We start from the raw sequence: 12894 nt of genomic DNA on the forward strand, positions 1-12894 counted from the left end.
TTGATTAGCCCAAAACCAATGCATGAAGGGGTTCAAACGAAAACCCTTTGTGGATCAGATTGGGTAGTAAAGCAAGGAGGATTGATCAGATTCTATAGTGGGGTCGGATCAGTTCCAAAAAAAAATTGACAATAAATAAAATGATGTGGGTGTTGGTGTAATTGAAAAAAAATGGATTTTGAATTTAGTAGGAGGATGCATTATGAGAAAATAGTTTTCTGGATGATGAATCATTTTTTTGGTTTAATAGCTATCAAAAGATAGTTTATTTGTAAGAAAATAGGTACTGTTAGTGTTTAATTTTTTTTAATGATGTATGACATGTTGTTAGTGAAAAACAATTGAAAAACTCAATCCAGTTTGCATATTTTTGCTCATCCTAATGCACTTTGCCTACTATTGTGCACAACTGGCCTGACACTTGTCTGATAAATCGTTTGTATCTCTCTTATATAGAGTTTTTATGAATCGTTTGCTGTATTGGAAAGTTAAGAAAATGTTAAAAAAAATCTAATTAAATACAATTAAACAATTCATGCATAAAGGGTCGCTAGTTCTACAATGGTAAGTGCATGCATATGTAATTGCTCATGTTTATTTAAGTGTTCACATATATTTAACTCCTTATGTTTGAAAAAAAAAATCAAACAAGAGTTAATTGGGGGGGGGGGGGCGCATGAGTCCCTCCTGAACCTTTTTATAATGTTTTCCCTAATTTAAAGTATCAATCTTGTTCTTATTTTTTTGCAACTCTTTTGTTATTATTTTTTTTTGTCAAATCATTTCTCCTTATTTTCTAAATCTTCTAAATTTTACTCACCATATTATATAGTTATATTTTATACCTTATATGATATAATTTGATTAAATATACCATGAAAATTATATATTCAAGAAAACACATCCCCTTTGTGTTTGCTTTCTTATCAATTTCAAAAAAGATCTAACCTAGGTCCTAACACTAACCTTTCAAGCGGGACCTGTAGATTGAGGTCCAAGCCGCGAGGCCTATTTCCTTGATTCAAAGTTTCGAGTTGGCACGTGTGGCCGAGAAAAAACTGTCCCAAATGAGTTTGCGTTGGCCCAAAAACAGTGGAACATCTAGTTAAAGATTCATGTCCAATGAGGTTGACGATTTGTTACGAACCTGCACGTTACTCCAAGTCTAACCGAGCACGACCCACCCAGCTGGAGTCTCTCCCCAGTTGAAACTGCGTAGAAAGTCTTTCTTTTCTCCCAGTACTCCCTTAAAAAACCCACCCAACATGGAGCCCTTTCCAAGTTGGGACTATGGTGAGACGGCCCAGTCTTGGAGAGGTCGTCAAAACCTATGTCAGTTCTTAGAATTGCCAAAGCCTACCTCTGAAGGTGGGTGTCGAATTTGTGGATCGAAGTGGGTTTTACGCATGCTACGACAAAACATCGCTCCCAAACGGCGGAGTTCATCGTGGATTCTGTACAGCAACGCCATGCACTCCGTCGCAGTGCTCCCAAAACAAGGATAAATGGCATCAGAGGCGCCCCTACGCTAACACGCTAGGGGCGCTTCCCACCTACTCCCCCTGCAGTCTACATAGTGAAGCACGCCAGCTCTTTCTCGGCCAGCTTAATTCCACGTGGCAACAATCTGATGGCATAGTGAAAGCTAGCAACCAATGGGAAGCGAGAGAGGGATCGTATCTCCACTCTCCGCTCCTGTCCACAAGTTTCGCCCAGCGCGACACGTTTTCGCCTCCCCTCTTCGATCCTCCCGACACGTGTCGTTACCTCCCTCTACGCTCCCCCACCCTTATTCTCTCTCTCTCTCTAACCCTGCTCTCTTTCTTTCTCCGTGAGAGAGCCGACAAAAGGAGTGAAGTTTGAAGACCTGGAGAGTTCGAATTTCCGAGTTTTTCCTATTTTCTTAAATTCTTCGGCGTTAAAAGTTATCCATATTTATTCGAGTTTACTCGATAAAAATCAGTTTTGGCTTTCCTAATCCTCTATTTTTCTTTGGCTTCTGTATTTTTTTTCTGTGAAACCCCTTCAGCTTTCGCCTTCCATCGTTAGGGTTTCTGTTTCTTACTTCTTCCTTTCAGTCTTTCTTCTCCGTTCTTCTTTCTTCTTCTTCTTCTTGCTGAGGACTGTAAAAGTGTTTTTGATCTTTCTCCCTTTTCTATTTTTGTTACTTTTTTCTTTTTTTGGCGGAAAGGTTTTGCCGCTACGACAGAGGAGTGACACGATGATTCTGGACTACGGCTAGGGTTTTCTGTGAGCTCTCGTGCTGTGAAGGTTATGATTGTTGATTCTGAGTGCTGTTTTCGCGATTGGGATTTTTGATTGGGACTTGTACAAGGGGATCCTCGTTTGTTGCCTGACTTGGGTTCCTTGGTTGGCGAAGTAGGTTTGAGGGTTTTGGAGGCTGAGAGTCGTCTTTGCTTGTGATATCGGGGTGGATCGATGGTTGGCAAAGGTACTTCATCCGAGTTTCGGGTTCTTTCACGGCGAAGATTGTTGTGCGGTTTTGTTTTTCTTCTGAAGGTTTATAGTTGCCGTTTTCTGTTTAATTTTCTTTCTAAACTGTAGGTTTTTGGGATCGGAGATTGGTAGCTGGATGAGGGATTTGTTACTCCAATAATGCTAGGATATGAGTGGAGCACTTACGAGGTAGCTTTGCTTAATTTCTAAAGGTTTTAGCTTTTCGTAGTAATGCTTCCAATCTTTGGATGAGAAGTGGCTCCTTAGGCATTGTATTCCTTCAGCTTGCTATCCTGCATCTCTTTATGGTCTAAAGATGTTTTTCTTTCTTTGTTCTTCCTCTACCATTAATTCTATGTCTTTGGTTACTGATTTGAAAAATCTCTATGTTATAGTCTAACTAAGATGGAAACATACCACATGAAAGCTTAATTGTAGCAGTTGACAGCGAAGGGAAATAGTACATCTTATCAATGATCAATTAGTATATAAACCCAATACGAACCTCACCATGACCCAAATCATGTATTTTATTGATGAAAAATAGGACTACAATGGATGGTTATTATTGACAATCTTAACACATAGCTACCACCTCTCATACTTAGGTAACAAAAGGAGCAAGGTTGCTATCGAGAAGATAGACCTCTTTTTTTAGATTTATAACCGGAAGAAACCGCACCCAGCATGAAGACCTGGGCGCTCTGGCTCAGCCTGCCGGAAGCGTAAAACTCCGGGGTTAGGACCCCTGCCCCCGGGGCCTATGCTATGCATTGGCTTGTGCAGAGGGGCGACACCCATGGGAATCGAACTTTGACTGCCCGTCTAGCAGTCAAGGCCCCACCCCACTGCACCAACCCCCTTGGGGGCCTGCCTTATTATGTTATTTTCCTAAAACAAGTTGGGGAGCAGAATGATGTGCTAGGTAACAACCTTTGGTTAGAGAACTTTACATACCACGTGCGAATGTTGGGTGTTGTATTGGCCTGATACTCATATTTGGCACTAGATCATGCAAGAATTGCAAGATAGTTTTCCAGTTGCCCCCCATGTAAATCTTCAGTTGCATCTGTCTAATCTTTGGTGTAAGAACCACAAATTTTACACTAAAACTTAAGAATTATGTGGATTTGGGCCTAGGATCCGTTATTGGATCCAAAAGAAAATTGCGTATATTAGTGTATTCTAGTAATATTATATAAATAAATATTTAAGAAAATAGATTTTTCAAATCCACGGTTCGGACCCAAGTGGATCCAACCCCTGGGTCCACTAATGTTCATGCGACCTGGACCCAAATCAAATTGGGTCCAGCCTCACGGGTCGGGGGTCGGACCCGGACCCGACCCACTCCCTGTAATAAACTTTTATTACAGGGAGGAATAAAGAGGGGGGGGGGGGGGCGATAGGAGGGCCGCCCGATAAACATAACCTGAGAGGGGGGAGAACCCTTCCCCCGATATATCGGGTGTTAGGGTTCGGCTGAACCCTAACACGCAAAGGGATGGGGAGTTGGGGGAAAACACCCCGCAGCCGCCGGGAGGGTATACCTCCCTTCCTTTTCGGGAGGCCACCCACCTACAAAGGAGGGACCCCGAACCCTTCCTTCTCCCTCTCTCGCTGTCCCATTCTCTCTCTCACTCTTTTCTACCTTTCTAAACCTCGAAGCTCCCTCCAATCCCAAGCTGCAGCTCGAGGCCTTGCAGTGAGGAGCCAACCTCGCCGGTGGAGGTGCTGTCCAGGCCGACCGACCCCTCTCGTGGATGCCGCAACAACCTCGCCGGATAATGGTAGGTTACTGTTTTTTTTCCTGTAGGTAACTCGCGTGTTGGGGGTGTGAATGAGTGGGAAGGGGGGAATCGAAAATCCCCAAATCACGAGGGGTGTTGTGACAGTTGGGGATTTCGGTAAATCCCACGCCAGAAAACCCCCAAACCCTAACCCTAAAGTCTCAAATCCACATCGATTTGGGTGGGTTCAACTCTTGGTTGTATACTGTAATACATTTTATGAGTTTTAGTTATACGAGTTGCCATTATGATGCACAAGTTGTTAAAATGTGAAATGGTTCCTAAATAATAGAAACTCTTTTATAATAGAAATTTACTTATAACAGGTTAGCCGATCCCTTGAGTCTGGTTCATTTAAGATTACATAACAATGGTTATCAAATCCCTGTGATGCATAACTGAATCTGTGTAAATGAGTAAGGTCTAACCTGTTATCAGATTTCCTTTCCGGTCATTTTCTCTATTAATATACTGTTATTAAATGCTATTAAGACTGAATACCTATGTTTTAACTACCTGTAACCATACTTTATTCATTTTTATCAGAATTGAATTCCTCTGATTACATGTGTACAGTGATGACATTTGTGTATCATTAAAGTAGGTATACTTTAGGAATTTCCTGGTAATCATACATATAGTCAGGGTTTGAACTCTTAGGGTGTTCGATAGAAAATGGATTTGGGTTTTTCCTGAATAAATTGTATTAGGAACTGTGATAAAATCACTGTGGGATGATTCATGTTTCATTCTTGTATATGCATGATTCATGATTATATTGATCGGAATTGGTGACATGTTTAAACAGTAAATTGTGAGTTTGCATGATTGACATATTAAAATAGTAAATCAGGAATGTGTGTTTTGTTAAAATAACAAATCTCTAAGTGTATGACAGTATAGAGATGTTATGCTATTTTGATGGTTGTAATACTAGAGCAATACGTTAATTTGGGGTTTTCTATTAAGTCTGTAGTGTGTGTTTTGTTAAAATAACAAATCCCTAAGTGTATGACAGTATAGAGATGTTATGCTATTTTGATGGTTGTAATACTAGAGCAATACGTTAATTTGGGGTTTTCTATTAAGTCTGTAGTTTTCTATTAGTTTGTTAGATGTGATCAGATCTGAGTACTTGAAACCATGTATAAGAGTGTATAATTGTATGCATGAGGTTGGGTGAAATTCTATATGTTACAGTCTCATAAGTTTTTTTCTCATAGTTAAAGTATGCTGGATGTGATTCGTTTAAGTGGAATTCATTGTTTTCTCAGAATAAATTGGATTAAATCATGTGCTTCTTAGTGATGTTCGAGATACTTTATTTGGTATGTCTTGTTCGGTCGATGTTGCAATATGCTGTTAATATTGTCATTTGATATGCTATAACCAATAAAAGATAGTTTCACTTAGTAGGGTATTACATTGGAAAACTTTGCCTAACGGACAAAATGGGTTGAATACCCGATACGGGTATTGGAACTATTAGCTTGTAGGCTATGACAATGAAACTGATGAAAAAACTTATTATAAATGATTGAATGTCTAACTGGTTTAAAGGCACCGGGCATTGTGCTTGGCTGGTTTAAAGGCACCGAAGCACCTAGGGTGGGTTATGAAATCAATATGGCAAATAAATGGGGACTGTCCTATTTCACCTTAGTAAAATGACTAAGGTTAGGAGTTCTACTGCTGTGGTAGTGGGGGGGAAGTTGGGGAAAATACCCCGTACTTCGGAAAATAAATTAAATGAAAAGATTAACCCACTCAGTTCTTGGGCTTACCTTGGAGAGGGTAGGTGGTACAAAACTCTGGGGACACGTGTTTTGGTTTCGAGCGTAAAGCGACTCGTTGGTCCCAGTCCTCAGAGTTGGGGGACCCAGACTACCAACTTTGTCCTAGGTGGTAGTTCTTTGTTCTTCTGCAGAAGTTAGGGATGCATCTTGTTTTGGTTTTGGCCTTTGGGAGTTTCTCTCGGTCACTGGCCGCTCCCTTGGGATTTCAGTCTCAGTTAGAATGTTCGGGTTAATAAAATACCCTTGAATAATATACTCCCGAACGTTTTCTTCTGAGATGGTTGACTTGGCCCGCGTGTACTCGTGGGAAAAGAAAAGATAAATATCAATTAGAACAGTTAGGTAACACTGTGTTCAAGTCATTAAAGAGACATTTGCATACTCTTCCATCATGCTTTATATTTGGTGCTTATGATGAAAACGACATCCTAAACCGTGCATATATATTAGTTAATTGAATTCATATTATGGATGTTATATAGATGTTATTCATGTTAGTGTAAGTTCTGCTTTAATTGCTTAATACCTTGCTTAATTGTTGTAGTTGCATAAAATGCTTTTTGTGATTAACTATAACTGTTACATAATCTACCTTTTTATTTAGATATATGTCTGTTATTGCTGTTGCATCGACTTCCTTATGTGTTTATATATAGACTGAAAATCACACACGACACCCACATCACACACCTGACACATGATCTACTTGCAAGAATAATTACAGTTTTCCTACTTAGACGTGGTAGTCTAATTCCTATAATTTTTATCATTTTCAGGCACAGAGTAGTCCATGAGCGAAGCAGGATGAGGCGCTGACCAGGACTGGATCTATTTGTTCCCTGGCGATCCTACTTTCTTTCAGATTGGAAATTTAATTTGAGATTCATAATGTGAAAACTCTGATGTTGGATTCTATTATTATTGAAATAAAAATAAATGGTGTGGTTTGCTTTTACCTTCCTGTACCGTTCTGAAATGCTTAACCCGGGAATTATTAGTTGTTTCCGTTAAAAAAAAAAAAGAAATCCTTAAAAATTTGGGTTAAATTTCGGGGCGTTACAGTTATGGTATCAGAGCCTGGGAACAATAAATCAAAGTTCACGGTCATGCCACATCCTGAGATCGCTCTGTGAGTATATTTTAGTTATTTTACTTTAGTATTCATGCTAATTATATTGTTTCTCCTATATAAGTATAAATATATACCTGTAATGATTTTTGAAACACTATAATGCAAAGATAGTAAAACTGTGTGTACTGAAATGGTTATTAGATGTACCGTCAATCCCAAGCTAGTTCGAGCACGGCAAACGAATGGCAGGACCAAAGGGGTTTCGTGATGGAAACTCTCGGTAACTTGGCTCAAACCATGGACACTCAAATGCGCCACCAGGCGGAGTTAGCCGCAACCATAAGCGAAAGGAATAATACGAGCACAATCACGTATGAGAAGTTCTTGAAGTTGAACCCGCCTACCTTCTCAGGCAAGGCCGATCCTGAACTAGCCGAGAGTTGGATTGCAGAGACAGAACGAGCTTTTCGGGTTCTGTCTGTTCTCGAGGATAAGCAAACGGACTTCGGCACTTACCGCTTGACGGAAGATGCACAGAAATGGTGGGACACAACCCGAACCATCCACTTTGCCGGAGTGGATACTATTCCTTGGGAAGATTTCAAGCAGACATTTTTAGAGACATTTCCCCCAGTACGCTCGTGATCAGAAGCATCAGGAGTTCTTGGAGCTTACTCAAGGAAATATGAATTTGGTGGAATACACTACCAAATTTCGGACCTTGAAGCGTTATTGCCCAAATTTGTTCGCGAATGATAAAGCCAGAGCAACTAGGTATGTCTGTGGACTCAAGGACGGATTACGACCACGAGTGATGATAAATCTGCCGTCGACTCTCGCACAAGCCATCGAAGTGGCTACTATGTTGAATGAAGAATGAGAGCGATCAAGGAAGAGTCAAAAGGACACACCGGGGAAGCGGGGAGCAGGTCCACATCAGCACCACGGTGGCAAGAAGTACCAGCCACCTTACAAGAAACAGAAGTACAATGGTGGAAATCGTCCTCCGCAGCAACAGGGACAAAATCGGGTGTGCCAGAAGTGCAATCGGTCCCACTACGGACAACCTTGCCCTAGAGACACCGGAGCGTGTCTCTACTGTGGGAAGATGGGTCATTATGCCCGTCAGTGCCACAAGAAGATGGCGGATATGCAGAAACATAATGCCGGAGGAGGGCAGCAGCATCAACCATCTCAGCCGCAGCAAACACCACAACAAAATGCACAGAAGAGGGTGCCGGGACGAGTATATGCCACCACTGCAGAAGAGTTGGAGAAAGGAAATCTGGTACAAGGTACTGTATTTGTCAATGGCTGTGCTGCACTTGTTCTATTTGACTGTGGTGCTACACATTCGTTCATATCAGTAGAGTTTGCAAAATTACTTGGGGCACATACTGAATCTCTGAAACATGAATTATATGTGTATAATCCGATAGGATATAATTCGATATGTGTAAACTACATCCCTAATGTCGTAATTGTACTGGAAGGGCAGAACTTACCGGCTGACCTAATCCTGCTCGATATGACTGAATATGATGTCATATTGGGGATGAATTGGTTATATGAACATTATGCCAATGTTCTCTGCCGCCAAGGAAAAGTGGTTTTGTCCCAACCAGGATTGCCAAAGGTTGAGTTTCGGCTCTCTAGACCTACAGTGAAGGGTCAAATTGTATCTATATTAAAGGTTCAGAAGTATATGCGACAGGGGTGCCGGGCATTCCTAGTAAATGTATTCTCCTGCGAGTCGAAGGTCACACCATTAGAAGAACTTGAAGTGGTTCGTGAATTTCCAGAAGTGTTTCCGGATGAGTTGCCTGGACTACCTCCACAGCGTGAGGTGGATTTTCATATCGAGTTGGTGCCTGGGACAGCACCAATCTCGAAAGCACCTTATCGTATGGCTCCAGTAGAGTTGGAGGAGCTGAAGAAACAACTCCAAGAGTTGATGGAACAAGGTTTCATTAGACCAAGCGTGTCACCATGGGGAGCACCAGTTCTGTTTGTAAAGAAGAAAGATGGTTCTATGAGGTTGTGTATAGACTATCGGATGTTGAATCAAGCAACAGTAAAAAATAAGTATCCCCTACCTCGCATTGAAGACTTGTTCGACCAATTGCAAAAGGCTAAGGTGTTTTCAAAAATCGATCTTAGATCTGGGTATCACCAACTTCGGATCAAGGATGATGATATTCCCAAGACAGCCTTTAGAACAAGGTACGGTCACTACGAGTTCGTAGTTATGCCATTCAGACTGACAAATGCTCCCGCCGCATTCATGGATTTGATGAATCGGGTATTCAGAGCGTACTTGGATACTTTTGTGATTGTTTTTATTGATGATATACTTATATACTCTGAAAGCATAGAGCAACATCGTGAATATTTGAGGATCGTATTGGGGACTCTCAAGGAACACCAATTGTTCGCCAAATTCTCCAAGTGCGAATTCTGGCTCGAGAAGGTCATGTTCTTGGGTCATGTTATATCGCGAGATGGAGTCGCTGTGGACCCGGCTAAGGTTGAAGCTGTATTAAATTGGGGTCAACCGCAGAATATCAGTGATATCAGGAGTTTTCTGGGATTAGCAGGCTATTATAGAAGATTCATTCAGGACTTTTCACGGATTGCTATGCCCATGACCAAGCTCCTGAGGAAAGGAATCAAGTTCGAATGGACGGATAAGTGCGAGGAGAGTTTCCAAATCTTAAAGAAGAAGCTTACCACCGCACCAGTGTTGGCTTTACCTTCAGGTCATGGTGGTTTTGTGGTCTACTCCGACGCATCAGGTACTGGGTTGGGATGTGTTTTAATGCAAAATGGTAAGGTGATAGCATATGCCTCTCGTCAATTAAAGATTCATGAACGAAACTACCCAACTCATGATCTCGAATTGGCAGCCGTAGTGTTCGCTTTGAAAATGTGGCGACATTACCTGTATGAAGAACAATTCGAGGTATTTACTGATCACAAAAGTCTCAAGTACCTGTTTTCCCAGAAAGAGTTGAACATGCGACAACGACGATGGTTGGAGTTTATAAAGGATTACGATTTTACCATTTCCTATCACCCAGGAAAGGCAAATGTGGTAGCTGACGCTCTCAGTCGCAAAGCTGGCTGCAGTTTGTCCAGTCTATTGACAAAAGGGTGGAATTTGGTGGAGGAATTCATTGATTGGAAACCGTTCGCAGATGTCGGGGGAAGTATCAAGTTATCTAATTTATCTGCTCATCCAGAGATCCTTACAAAGATTATTGAAGGTCAGAAAGAGGATCCCCAATATGAGAAATTGAAGTCACTAGCCCAACAAGAGAAGTCACATTTCTCACTCAAGGAAGATGGCAGTATCTGGATGAAAAAGCGACTTTGGGTCCCTAGTGATCCCAAGTTGAAAGAAGAACTATTGGGAGAAGCACATAGGTCCAAATACACCATACACCCAGGGGGCACAAAAATGTTTAAAGATTTACGAGGGTATTGGTGGAATGGAATGAAGCGTGAGGTCGCAAGTTATGTCTCGAAGTGTTTGACTTGTCAGCAAGTCAAGGTGGAACATCAGAAGCCTGGCGGAATGATGCAGCAAATGGAGATTCCACAGTGGAAATGGGAAGAAATTACCATGGATTTCGTGGTGGGTTTGCTCAAAACACGGAAACAACATGACGCTATATGGGTAATAGTGGATCGATTGACCAAATCGGCTCACTTTCTACCCATACGAATAAATCCACCCCTCGAGAGCTTAGCAGACTTATACATCAAAGAGGTTGTTCGACTGCATGGAGTACCAGTTTCTATTATCTCAGATCGAGATCCTCGATTTACTTCTCGGTTTTGGGGTCAGTTGCAACAGGCCTTGGGTACGAAACTGAAGCTGAGTACTGCTTTTCATCCCCAGACTGACGGACAATCAGAGAGGACTATCCAGACACTAGAAGATATGCTGCGAGCATGTATGCTGGATTGAAAAGGTGAGTGGGACAAGCATGTTGTTTTAGCCGAATATGCCTACAATAATAGTTACCATGCGAGTATCGGCATGGCTCATTTCGAAGCTCTGTACGGAAGACCCTGTAGATCGCCTGTGTATTGGGACGAAATTGGAGAACGGTCGGTAGAATCACCAATCGTGTTACAACATTACACCCAACAGATAAAGATGATAAGAGATAGACTGCTCACAGCCCAGAGTCGACAAAAGAGTTATGCAGATCAAAGGCGCAGGGAGCTCACTTTTGATGTGGGGGATCGAGTCTTTGTGAAGGTATCACCCACCAAAAGTGTGTGTTCGTTTTGGTAAGAAAGGAAAATTGAATCCCAGATATGTCAGACCTTTTGAGATTTTGGAACGGGTTGGGGAAACAGCCTATCGTATAGCCCTACCTCCTCAGTATACTCAGATACATAACGTATTCCATGTATCTATGTTGAGAAAATATCTTCAAGATCCGTCACATGTCATCCAATATGAGGACGTAGATATAAGGGAAGACCTAACAATGGAGGAAAAACCAGTGGAGATATTGGAACGAAGTGAGCGAATCTTGAGATCAAAGACCATTCCTCTCGTCAAGGTGAGATGGCAACACCATGGCATCGATGAAAGCACGTGGGAACCGGAGGCTAATATGCGAGAAAAATACCCCGAGCTGTTCGAGTAAACACCGACAGGTAAATTTCGAGGACGATTTTTTTTTTTAGGAGGAAAGGATGTAAGAACCACAAATTTTACACTAAAACTTAAGAATTATGTGGATTTGGGCCTAGGATCCGTTATTGGATCCAAAAGAAAATTGCGTATATTAGTGTATTCTAGTAATATTATATAAATAAATATTTAAGAAAATAGATTTTTCAAATCCACGGTTCGGACCCAAGTGGATCCAACCCCTGGGTCCACTAATGTTCATGCGACCTGGACCCAAATCAAATTGGGTCCAGCCTCACGGGTCGGGGGTCGGACCCGGACCCGACCCACTCCCTGTAATAAACTTTTATTACAGGGAGGAATAAAGAGGGGGGGGGGGGCGATAGGAGGGCCGCCCGATAAACATAACCTGAGAGGGGGGAGAACCCCTCCCCCGATATATCGGGTGTTAGGGTTCGGCTGAACCCTAACACGCAAAGGGATGGGGAGTTGGGGGAAAACACCCCGCAGCCGCCGGGAGGGTATACCTCCCTTCCTTTTCGGGAGGCCACCCACCTACAAAGGAGGGACCCCGAACCCTTCCTTCTCCCTCTCTCGCTGTCCCATTCTCTCTCTCACTCTTTTCTACCTTTCTAAACCTCGAAGCTCCCTCCAATCCCAAGCCGCAGCTCGAGGCCTCGCAGTGAGGAGCCAACCTCGCTGGTGGAGGTGCTGTCCAGGCCGACCGACCCCTCTCGTGGATGCCGCAACAACCTCGCCGGATAATGGTAGGTTACTGTTTTTTTTCCTGTAGGTAACTCGCGTGTTGGGGGTGTGAATGAGTGGGAAGGGGGGAATCGAAAATCCCCAAATCACGAGGGGTGTTGTGACAGTTGGGGATTTCGGTAAATCCCACGCCAGAAAACCCCCAAACCCTAACCCTAAAGTCTCAAATCCACATCGATTTGGGTGGGTTCAACTCTTGGTTGTATACTGTAATACATTTTATGAGTTTTAGTTATACGAGTTGCCATTATGATGCACAAGTTGTTAAAATGTGAAATGGTTCCTAAATAATAGAAACTCTTTTATAATAGAAATTTACTTATAACAGGTTAGCCGATCCCTTGAGTCTGGTTCATTTAA

At 42.2% G+C, this 12894-nt stretch overlaps 1 protein-coding gene across 3 annotated transcripts in view; it reads left to right on the top strand.

Moving 5' to 3' along the window:
- Nucleotides 1–1813: 1813 nt before the first annotated feature.
- LOC149816718 (protein LNK1-like) overlaps nt 1814–12894 on the top strand; it is a 94125-nt gene continuing 83044 nt past the window's right edge. The window contains exons 1-3 of one of the 3 annotated variants that reach the window (XM_089987848.1): nt 1814–2271; nt 2384–2452; nt 2566–2646. In XM_089987848.1, the coding sequence (XP_089843974.1) occupies nt 2617–2646 (30 nt within the window). In that variant the 5' untranslated portion in view covers nt 1814–2271; nt 2384–2452; nt 2566–2616. Of the gene's footprint in view, nt 2453–2565; nt 2647–12894 lie in introns of all 3 variants that reach the window. The other 2 variants (XM_089987849.1, XM_089987847.1) reach the window with 2 other exon arrangements.

This window comes from Nuphar pumila, chromosome 14, assembly GCF_984573655.1.
Source record: "Nuphar pumila chromosome 14, dmNupPumi1.hap1.1, whole genome shotgun sequence".
NCBI lineage: Eukaryota > Viridiplantae > Streptophyta > Magnoliopsida > Nymphaeales > Nymphaeaceae > Nuphar > Nuphar pumila.